The 12,073-nt window shown below is 32.5% G+C and overlaps 1 protein-coding gene across 2 annotated transcripts; it reads left to right on the forward strand.

The window, feature by feature from the left end:
* Positions 1-3,022: 3,022 nt before the first annotated feature.
* LOC129294488 (GRAS family protein RAM1-like) lies at positions 3,023-5,176 on the forward strand. 2 transcript variants are annotated; one of them, XR_008589399.1, is made up of 2 exons: positions 3,023-4,716; positions 5,091-5,176. XR_008589399.1 is itself a non-coding variant. In XM_054932918.1 (1 exon), the coding sequence occupies exon 1, from the start codon at positions 3,233-3,235 to the stop codon at positions 4,658-4,660; it is 1,428 nt and encodes a 475-aa protein (XP_054788893.1). In that variant the 5' UTR covers positions 3,023-3,232; the 3' UTR covers positions 4,661-4,920. The 2 variants fall into 2 exon arrangements, 1 of the variants encoding a protein (XP_054788893.1); XM_054932918.1 differs by lacking the exon at positions 5,091-5,176 and having other exon boundaries at positions 3,023-4,920.
* Positions 5,177-12,073: the final 6,897 nt, after the last annotated feature.

Genomic DNA, 12,073 nt, shown 5'->3' on the forward strand with positions numbered 1-12,073 from the left:
CTTGTACGTGCCATGCCCATGCCCTCTTGTTTCTTTCACTTTCTTCATATTATCTTCATCACCTCCAAATATATATACATGTAACTGATGATAGTAGTATGAATTCTTCTACAGGTGTTTATTCGCCGCATTGTGGTTCTAATTCTGGAATAACCTCAAATTAAGTAAACCGAGAAAATAGCAACTGTATGCCCACACACCCCTTCGATCTTAAACATGATGGATAGATAGATAGATTAATGACGGTTATAAGTTTGGTTAAATCTAATTAAACCTCAGTTTGGGTGGTCTAAACTGAAGCTTGAATCTCATAACTGACGTTAAACTATTTTAATCTGGGTTGGGCAAAAATTGATGAGAAATGACTTTTGGCTTAAAACTGAGATTAAGTATTTATAAAAGCATATAAATCATGTTAAACTGATTTTTTAAAAGAAAAATGTACTAAAATATAAATCATGTTATAGTATATGATTTTTACAGCTGCAATTTACTAACTTTAGTCTTTGAAAGTTTCAGTTTTACAAATTTTAATCCCAACACACTAGACCTAAACTTGAGTTGATCCCCGGGCATTTAAAATAGCTTTTAAAAAAACAAGGGAGGCTGATGAGTTATCGTTTTCTTCATATCTTCACTTAGGTAGATAGATAGATAGATAGATAACACATCAGAATGAATTCCTCTACGTATGTTTATTCACTGCATTAAAGTTCTAATTCTGGAATAACCAGCTCCAATAAAGTAAACAGAGAAAACAGCATCAGTGTATGTATACCCTTCTGATCTTAAACATGATATATAGTCTCACACACACACGCACGCGTACTAGTAGCTAGTTAGATTAGTGACTTAAACATGAATATTTAAATGACTTATTTTACCAAGGGAAGCTAACAAGGAACGAGTTATCATTTTCTTTTTGTGGTTGATTTTGGCACGCAAAGGGGGAAAAAATAAAAGGAATTTGGGTCTGTCTGTCTGCTTTGCCTTTGAGAATATGAGAAGAGAAAGACCTCACGTGGCTGTGTCTGACACCAGGCATGTTTTTCTACCTTACCACTTCCCTTCTCTTCCTCTCTTTCCTTTTCCGTCTTTCCCGTCTCTCTCTCTCTCTCTCTCTCTCTTCTCTATTCATCAACTTGACACCCAAGAGGTTTCTTGCAATTCGGTTTTGGTCTCTCACCATATACTATTTATCTCTTCTCTCTCTTTTGTTTTCGTTGTTACTGATAAATTCACATAGAGAGGAGCTAGGAACTAGCAGCTAGGTAATAGGTAGCTAGCTAGGGTTACTTATGTATGGAGAATTCTTCATTCTTGTTTCTTTATTTCTCCTGTTACTGTTATACCAGATAGCTAGCTATATAGATACATTATAATGTAGTTTAATGCCATCCAAGAAGCTGCCATTTGTCAGTTTGAGATTACATGAGGCAGCATATTATTAATGTGCCCTATTTGGAGCATATTAATTAGTGTCCATATTGTTTTTATTAACAAGTTGTATATCTTATATATACATATATGTTTTGTACTGTCCTCCCTTAACAAGACAATCAAGAATTTAGTGCTCTTCCATGTTTGATGTGACCTTTTCAGGATCCTCCACTTCTTCCTATGACCATTTCAAACACAAATTCCAATGCCATCTTCACAATCTCATCATCTCACTAATAGTTTTCATATTTCTGGTGCAACACTGTGTCAGCCCAATTATATATTAATAGAAACCTTTAAATATTAAGTTATTAACTTGTTCGGTGTTTGAAAAAACAAATATACCTTTCAAGGATGGATGTTCTTGCAGCATATTTATTTCGGTGAGAAAGTTGAAATGTTGTATTGCCCTGTGTGCTGATGATGATCTAAAGATTCTTTCTTATCAGATGCTTCTGTGATATATTTTTTTAAAAAAGTTAACCTACTTTGGCTGCTAGACCAATCACTAGCAGAAAGGAAAGAAGAAAAAATCTGATTTGAATAAGCGGATATAGTAATAGTCCATATCAGAAAAATCAACCACTTCCTACAGGAAGTAATTAATCAAGTGACCTTTTTTTTTTTGTTAGCTTCTATTTGTCCTGGCATATTTATGATGAGAAAGTGTCAAAAGTCTCTCCCTTGCAGGATCCCTATGTACTTAAGGAATGTGTGGCTAACAAAGCCAAAATCCTTGTAAGAAACTTTCATTTCTGCCAATCAGATCAATCTTCACCACAATACCCATAAGGAATCCCAAGCAGCCTCTTTGTAATTTCCATCAAAACCTTATTTAAAACCCTATTCTCTTCCAACCCTAACTTAGATCCATGTGTGTACACACACACGCACAGCTATCTGATCAAAATTCGAGCATTTCCAAAAAAAATTTCTACTTCCACACATACTCAAATTCCGAATTCCAACTTATTTCATTAAGACAAACGTCAGTTAGTGGATCTATGTATATATTTACACCCACATGCATATATACTAGCACATGCAAGTTTGAACTGATGTATATTATGCAGAAAGGGAAAAGGAATAGGAGAAGAGAGGGGGAAAAGATAGAGAGAATTGGAAGGGAAAAGTGTGAGAGAACGAAGACAATTGTTTAAAGGACGGTACGTTTGATTCCCCATTGACACCGCTGTCTCTTGTCCAATGCATATGGCATCTTCCAAGCCTTCTCAACTACCAAAGAGTGTTATTATAAAAGCGACCCAAAAACAGGACCTTTCATAGATTTGAAAAACAGTCCCTCTGTATTATTAATTAATATTATATTATTATTATTAATGAAAACATCAATGTGTTTTCCCTGACCCAAGACACACACTTCCACTTCCACTCATGATCGATTCTCTAAGAATAAAAAGATACCCTTCTTAATCTCTCCGTCTTATTACAAACTACAATTACACTTCAGCTAGCAGCCAGCCAAAAAAGAAAAAAACAAGTCAGAAATATAAATTAGTCTCATATATATGAGTCAAAATATAAATAGTTTCAATATTAGAGAAGTAGGAGACATATTTGCCTTGGTTTCTTGGTCCTATATATACCCATGTCATGCCACAAAGGAATTTTTGTGACATATCCCTTCTCAGTCTTGTAAACGTAAAGCCCCAGAACTAGACATATATAGAGAGAAAGATAGATATAACATATATAACACCAGTGTCTTTTTTGTGCCTAGATTTATTATCCCTCGTCTCTCTCATTGTCCTTCATCGATCTTCTTCAGATTATGGAAGATCCGGAGGAAGAAGAGCTTCTGAATCTGAGCCTCTCAGTTTCTGCAGGTAGAGAGAGGAAAAAGAAAGGGAAGATGATGATGATCAGTACGAGAGATCATCACAGCAATATTAATAGTTCCTGTTTCTCGTCGTATGAACAAGGCTTCGAAAGCAGGATCTTCAGGCTGCTTCAAACCAGAGAGCAAATGCTTCGTCAAGATCACAATCTCATGAGAAATAATAATATTCATGGCAGAGGAGTTTTGGAAGACGGTAATGGCCTCCCTCTGATTCATCTCCTTCTCAGTACAGCCACTTGTGTCGACGACGCCAACATTAACTCCGGCCTAGACAACCTCGCTCAGCTCTACCACACCGTCTCTCTCACCGGTGACTCCGTCCAACGAGTCGTCGCTTACTTCGCCGATGGTCTCGCCGCCCGGCTTCTCACCCGCAAATCCCCCTTCTACGACATGCTCATGGAAGAACCCACAAGCGAAGAAGAGTTCTTAGCGTTCACTGATCTTTATCGAGTCTCACCGTACTACCAATTCGCTCACTTCACAGCCAACCAAGCCATCCTCGAAGCCTTCGAGAACGAGGAAGACAGGAACAACCGAGCATTGCATGTCATCGACTTCGATGTCTCCTATGGTTTTCAATGGCCTTCTCTTATACAATCTCTCTCCGAGAAGGCCACCAGCGGGAACAGAATATCTCTGAGAATCACTGGATTCGGGAAGAACCTCAAAGAGCTTCAAGAAACAGAATCGCGTTTGATCAGTTTCTCAAAGGGATTCACCAATCTGGTGTTTGAATTCCAAGGCCTGCTTCGAGGCTCACGTGTGATTAACCTAAGGAAGAAAAAAAATGAAACAGTGGGTGTGAATCTGGTGTCTTACTTGAACACATTGAGTAGTTTCATGAAGATTTCTGACACATTGGGATTTGTTCATTCCCTGAATCCCTCCATTGTTGTGCTGGTCGAGCAAGAAGGAAGTAGAAGCCCCAGAACGTTCCTGTCGAGATTCACTGATTCGTTGCACTATTTCGCCGCCATGTTCGATTCTCTGGATGATTGTTTACCTCTGGACAGCACAGAGAGGTTGAGGATAGAGAAGAAGCTTCTGGGAAAGGAGATCAAGGCGATGCTGAATAACTACGACGTGGACGGCGTGGATTGTCCCAAGTACGAGAGGATGGAGACGTGGAAGGCGAGGATGGAGGGCCATGGATTCTCAGGAACAAAAGTCAGCTCTAAGGCTTTGATTCAAGCAAAGCTATTGTTGAAGATGAGGACTCATTACTCTCCACTTCAGTTTGAAGACGAAGAAGGTGGTGGCGGTTTCAGGGTTTCAGAGAGAGACGAAGGAAGAGCCATATCTTTGGGTTGGCAAAATAGGTTTCTTCTTACGGTCTCGGCATGGCAGGCAGTGTGATGGAGATGAAGAAGAAAATGATGATCATAATAATCCCTAACCTATTCATCATTTTGGTAAAACCTACACTCAAAATGATGAACCCTCTTAATATAATTTTAACTTCAATTATTATTATTATTATTATTTCTCTCTTTGACTATTGTTAGCTATATATCATCGTTCTTGTTCTGTAGTAGAGGTTAATTTCAGTATATAACTAGATTATTGTTTAATTATATATTGTGGTATAATAGATGATGCATAATATCTTTGATTAATTATATCAGTGCCTCTTCTGTGCTTGAACACGAAGAACCACCCTAGCTAGCTGCTTCTTTTTGACCTGCAGATGAAAAACCCTAATCTCATTCCATGGATTAATCCGTGTCTAATTATTATAATATTAACTTTATAATTTGGTACATTAATCTTATTTCCATTTCCATAGGCGCTGGGCAGAAGATAATAGATTGTGTGAAAGACAGGGATGAGATATAGGCCAGGCTCGCAGGAATGCAGAAGCTAAAAGTCCCAAGAGAATTATAGGAAGAAATAAATTAATTTGAACGTGACAGAAAACTAAAGGTGAAAAAAAAAAAGGTAATGGTCTTATAATTTGGCAATAATATTGTATAAGCAATATTAATTTATTTGCAAAAGAGTCGGCATCGATGGCTATTTTTGAGGTGATTATTGTGTAATATATTATAATGCGCGCGGGTGTTCGTGGTTGTATGATAATTAAAATAACTTGATCTCCAACTAATTTTGTCTTTCATGACTTAATTATGTTATCTCGTTTACAAGCAAGGGAATAAGTATCCTTCAATTTTGTCACCAAAAGCAAATGTACTCTATTTTATTCAAAGGGGAATCTTTAATTAAATATTTATGTTTATATATATTTATATATACTCTTTGATGAATTAAAAGAAAGGCAGCATATACTTTTGTAAAAGAACACGTTAAAGATATTATGATTTTTGTGGAGAACGTTAAACTCGTTAAGGGCATATTAAAGATATGATGATTTCATTTTCTACTGATTAAGCTCGGCCCCCTTACTAAATTAGAATGACATAATCTACTTATGCTAATTACCAAGAAGTGATTGTAATTTGGAAGTTTAAGTTGAAATTACATATATTATTTTAATTTCCATCTTTAAGCAACTTCTCTTGTTATTAACTTCGAGTATAGGGAACATAATGGTTTCCATTTTTTATGAAATATAAAAAAAATTATAAATACAGGTACTTACTATTGTACTAATGAAATTATCAAATATGATTTGGATCTAGGAATTGTCAATTGTCATTTTAGGTCCTACCAAATCGTAAGTTATATCTAACAATGAAAAGCGATGCGTCTGGCACAACTCCATCAATACTGAACATGTGATGTGTGTGTGTGTATGCTCTAATTATTAGTTTAATAGAAATAAATAACATCTCATCTCTCTCTTATATGACTATCTAATTAAGTTATATTCAAATACTATTTGACTCACATTAAATGTAACTCTTTCAAAGATATGTTTTGCATTCACATAAATTCAAACTTGAGACATTGTATTTAAACGACCAACATTCATTGGTATATCTTATCTATGTAGCTCTTTTCCATACACATATTTTGTGCGCATGTTGCATGAAGGTATGACAAGATCATACATAATTATGAGGCTATATACATGAGTATCTAAATTTCAAATGGGTGCATATATACTTCAAATGATATCTATGTCATTAAGAACACCACATGCTTTGAACTTAATTGCGTAAGCGATTGGATTAAGCGACTACCTTTAATTAGGAGATGTCAACCCACCTAATAGTTGCCCAACATATACCTTGGCTTCCACAAACTAATTAAAGTACGAAGCGTCTTTATAAAAAAACTATAGTTGATTAGCCATAGAGCCGAATACAAATTTAAATGCAAATTAGATTTTGAGCTCCCATTGATGGCAAGGGCAATTCCTTTTAATGGAATATTGGCTCCTTATACACAAAAGATTCACACGCTCATATAAACATTAAAAAAATAACTCTAATGGATAAACCACAGATGAACAACTCTAATTACACAGGACCACAAACACAAAAAATTCTAAATTATTCATAAGGTGTTTAGGACATCTTTCACACATGTTTTAAGAAAATTTTTTATGTTATTTTTTTATTAAATTTTATCTCAAATTTTCAATTATATCTATACTAAAAATGGAGAGAAAAATGAAGTCACCTATAGTCATCTGTGCAATGTTCCCCCCCCCCAAAGTAACTAAGGAGTTTATTTCAATCTTTTTATTCAACACCTTATAATAAGAATCACTTTTTGTATTTGCAAAAGACTCTATATACGGTAATATTGTTAATTTAGGGAATAACTCTTTAAAATTATTACTAGCTAATTAATCAATGTTTTCAGAGTTCTGTTAACTTTTTTCTACTGTCTCTACATTTGCACCCTATACATTCCCTCTGGTTACTTGAGGAGGTATCCTATATACGTGCCCTAGTTTAAGCTATATAATATATATTAATGTTAATTATTTACTTATTGAAAATAATAATAAGGATAAGGATAATGATAATAAGAGGTATATTCATATCCTGGAGATAATGTAATGTTGGCCTGGACTGGAGGCTTCGGGCTGCAGCTACTTGTTTGGCGATGACTGAAAAATCAGAAGTCTAATTTTGGAAGGCAAGCAGAGTATTTGGTATTTCTGAATTCTGATATGGCCACCGGAAAGACAAACGTACCATGCTAACCAACATTCATTACAATTACCTCGGTGATTGTAAACTTACCTCGGTAATTGTAATCAATTTTTTTTTTATTTTTACCATGGACATTATTGTGATTTTACTAAGTAATAAGCATATCGAATTGGAAGAATTATAATCAAGGACCACTAAACAACATTAATTACTTTGCAGAACTAAGTAATATTGCTTTGCAAGATTAAAAAAACCTAAATGTAGTTAAATTTTTTTTTTGTCGTGGAAAGACTTTACATACTTTTTTTTTTACATTTTTAAATTAAATTACAAACTTTTATAGATTAAATTTAAGTAGGTTCTGTAATTTTATAAAATTACATCCCAAACATGTAATTTTGTAAATATGAGCATTGAATCTATTTTTACATAATTATTCTATCACTATAAAAATAAAAAAGTAAACATGAAACCAAGATCTCAACATAGAACAATGGTTCTGTTTGAAATAAATACTGACAAAAGTTTTCTTTCATAATTAAAATAAAAATGAAAAGAGCCTAAAAACCAAAGATGGCCGGATATATCAACCCAGCCTACCTTTAAAAGAGTTGGAAGAAGATCATTGAAAAGACAATGTTTTACCATTCAATGCTTTGAATGTTTTTTTACTAACCATCAACCAATTAGCACTAAGCAGGTATATTTGAGCTTATGTTCCAATTCAAATCATGAAACTTGTGATATCTTCATTGTTGGAGGAGGCTTTTCATTGTATATTTTAGCAATAATATTTATAATATATAATTAAAATTGGATAATTTGATTACCCGAATTATTTATTATTTCGACAAGAACAATCCATATCCAAACCCAACATTCATTTGGTTTGATTCCATTTATGTGTTTTGAAAACAAAATTAAATAGACACATTGAAAGGATCATTTTAGTATGTTTAGATTTTTGAGATATTACCTTATGAATCAAAAATGAAAACTTAACTGCATAGCTTGAGGCTTCAGCTTCACCAATCGATGTTAGAATGTTTTAAGAAAAGTATTTAAATTAATTTTAATTATTACTCCATCCGTTTCAAATTATAAGACACTTTTAAAAAAGATTTAGTGTCCCAAAATATGAGACACTTTAATAAAAATAAAGTTTCATCAATGATATTTTTTTAATATCACCCTTCCTATATATTCTCTTTCTTCAATATTCTTTTATTAATAGAATATTAAATGAAGAATATTTTTAACAGTTTATATTCTTTTCTTAAAAAAGTAAGATTGTAAAGTATATTTAATAAATTTTATTAATATATAAAATTTTGTTTAAAAGTATTTTATAATTTAAAATGGAGGGAGTAATAATTAAAAGACATTTCTGTCCACTCTCCCAAAAAAAAAAAACAGAGAAAGAAAACAGCAATGGCCCAACTCTAATTTATGGGCTTGGGCCCATTTATCATCCATAAAATAAAATTTAGTGACTAGAGATAGATGCGATATTGATGTAGCAAGAATGATAATTATACGTTGTTTTAGTTCGAGATCTCATATTGAAGTCTGTGTTAATGTAAACAATTTTGTTCAGAGAGCTATTATTAATTGAATCTGACAATGTTTTAATTTAACTAGATTGAATCCCGTGCATTGCGCAGATTTGAGGTCACATAAATGTAAGAATTTTTTTCAATATGATGTTAAATTAAAAATTAGAAAAAAAATTGTAATGAGAGAGGTGATTATGATTTATTTTAAAACATCATTACTCAAGTTAAAAAAATGTTAGGACATAAATTTAATCTTAATTTCCTAAACATGATTATTGAAGAGGACATAGATTTTCAAGATATTGAAAAATATATCAATATATATACTAATAAAGAAATTAAAATATGAAATTATTTTATTTTTTAGACATGTACTCTCTCTAATCCAATTTATGAGTCACATTTTAAAAAGTTTATTTGATTCTATTTATAAGTTATGGTACAGTTTTTTTAAATAATATTGGAAAAGTATTTTTATAATTACTCTTCATGAGAAAAAAATAACATAATGTTACTTTTTAAATTTATTATTAAATTTATTATATAGAAGTATATTTAAAATTTTAGACATTTTTATTTTTTATATTTTTTTGCATTAATCCTACTTGCATTAACCATCGACACTAATTAGCTAGATAAAGGGCAACTATCATCCACAAGCATTGCACGGATGATCAGTAATACAACATTGGGAGAATACTAATAAAAAAATCTGAAATAAAAAAATTTAAATCGAGTAACTAATAATTTAATTTTGGTTAATTTTGTTATTAACACTCCTGTGCTGTAATTTAAATCTCCTGTAGAAAGATAAAAGTAGATTAAAATAAATTAAAAATAGAAAAATAAATTAAATCCTGTCAATCGATAAAAAAAAATTCAATAAAATTAATTAATGAAAAAATAAATTAACATTAGGCTAAAGTCCATCCACCAATCAAAAACAATCTTTTTCGGGTACAATTAAAAATACGAAAACAAATCATAATCAATATGAAAATCTAAATCTACAATCAATATAAAAAAATAAGATTTTATCTAGAACATAAAACAAAAATCAATTTCTGTCTGTATCTAGAAGTTTCACTTAGTGCAACCATGAATTTAATCCCGTGCATTGCATGGGCTTAATAAAGATAAGATAATTTTTTAAGGTTAATTATCATTTCGCCATTCCCAAAATTTGGGCACTAAAGGGCAATAACAATGATAATAATATTAATGAGATTCAATACAGAAAAGAAAGATAGTTATGGATTTGAATTCGTTCTGACATAATCGTTGGGAGAAAGTTTCTTTAAAATTAAAGATTTATTACACAGTACCCACAACTAGTGACCTAAAAGTTCCATTATAAAATTGAACTTATAAAATTTATTGACTTTATGTCCAATCTTTCTAAAAGTCTTTCAATTTTTCATATAAAAATTTATTACATAGTGCCTGCGACTAATGACCTAAAAGTTCCATCATAAATTGGACTTATAAAATTTATTGACATTATCTCTGATCTTTTTGAAAATCTTTCAATTTTTTTCTCTACTTTATTTATCATAAAATTTCCTTCTTAATTTGGAACCTCGAAAATGAGATAAAATCTTTTAAAATACTGGATGACGCATCTCAGCAAGTTACAAGAGACAAAATGAGAGTAAAAAATTGTTTTATTTCACTTGGTGTATAGAAAATGCAGCATTTAATGTCTAGTGGGATCTAAGTAGATATAAACATGTTTTGTATGTTTCGTGAAGCCATGAAACACAATGTTTAGATATAAAAAGTATATCAGACATGCAATTCAAAAGATGTAAAAGCACTAAATATACATCTTGATTAAAAAATGAGGCTATAATCCCCAAGAAGAGCAAAGGACAACTATAATCAAACATACCCATACAGCATTGGATCATCATAAAGGGTTTCCCTCTTAATAGGTAATGGAGGGCATACCTCATCTCCATCACCACCACTGCTACTTTCAAGGGCAGTATCTTTTCTTAGTTCACTAAATTAATTATGGAAGAGAGCAACATGAAAAACAACAAGCAAATGATACAAATTTGAACACCAACAATGGCAACCAATGCCTATATTACCTTGAAGGGTGATTGGTCTAGGAATCAACATTTTTAGCAGGAGCATTATGTGATGATGATATTTGTGGCCCTGCCCAACCTTCATTACTGACTAGAAATAGCTAGATAAAATTTGAAAAAAGAAATTTAGGGATAGAATTCAAACATAATTTGCAACAAACTGTTCCATGAACTTGAATATCATTGTTAATGAAAAAACTAATGTATTAAGTCCACATACCTAACCAACTCCCAAAGGCCAAATATTGCATCCTTTAAGCATAAATTAGTATCTCATTGGCAATATCATGATGAATGATTGGTTAAAATGAAGGCCAATTCTTATCATTAACAGGAACACTAACTGACAAGCATATTTTGGAAGAGAAGGTTTAAACATAATTAAAATAAGCTATTGGCTCAACAATCGACACAATTAAAAAAAAACCAAGAAGAAGAAGAAGAAGAAGAAGCAAAAAGACAGTTAATTGAAAAGGTTTTGTCATAGCCTTATCAGTAACCTTGAGAAAGAGTACTCCTTCTCTCCTTTTTATATCCTATAGAAACATTTCAAAATAGTCAAGAAGTAATTGTTTTCTGGTCCAGCAAAGAAGTGGTGGATAGTTGTGATCATGTGCCCCTTTATTACAAATCAAAAACAATTGGATAGCTTCCTCAATTTCAAACTAGTAGATATTATAGTCCAGATATAGGATAACACAATTTCCTCCAGTTACAAGATAACACTATAGTACTAGTACAAAATATGAAATTTAAAGGGTATTTTCTACATCGGTTGGAAGGTAAATGATGTAGGCGGTGATATTTTTGTAATTTTGACAACGCATATTATAGTTTTTACACCGGATAAAAAGGGAATCGTTGTAGAAAATACTTTTTTCCTCCCACTCATTTTTGCATCAGCTGTGTCTCTTCCCTCATTTCCTCCTCTTTACGCCTTCAAAAGTGCTCTCCTTCCTCCTCTCCCTTGAGCTTGACCGACAACCCTCTCCTTCCTTCTCTTCGACAAGTTCCCCTCCCTTTCCCTTGCCCCCTCCCCTATCCCCCTCC

Source organism: Prosopis cineraria, unplaced genomic scaffold, assembly GCF_029017545.1.
Source record: "Prosopis cineraria cultivar Desert tree isolate PC_DT_omini unplaced genomic scaffold, ASM2901754v1 PC1, whole genome shotgun sequence".
NCBI classification, from domain to species: domain Eukaryota; kingdom Viridiplantae; phylum Streptophyta; class Magnoliopsida; order Fabales; family Fabaceae; genus Prosopis; species Prosopis cineraria.

What these genes read in the sequence shown, in the direction of transcription:
- LOC129294488 (XM_054932918.1), top strand. Translation starts at nt 3,233, where the DNA reads ATGGAAGATCCGGAGGAAGAAGAGCTTCTGAATCTGAGCCTCTCAGTT.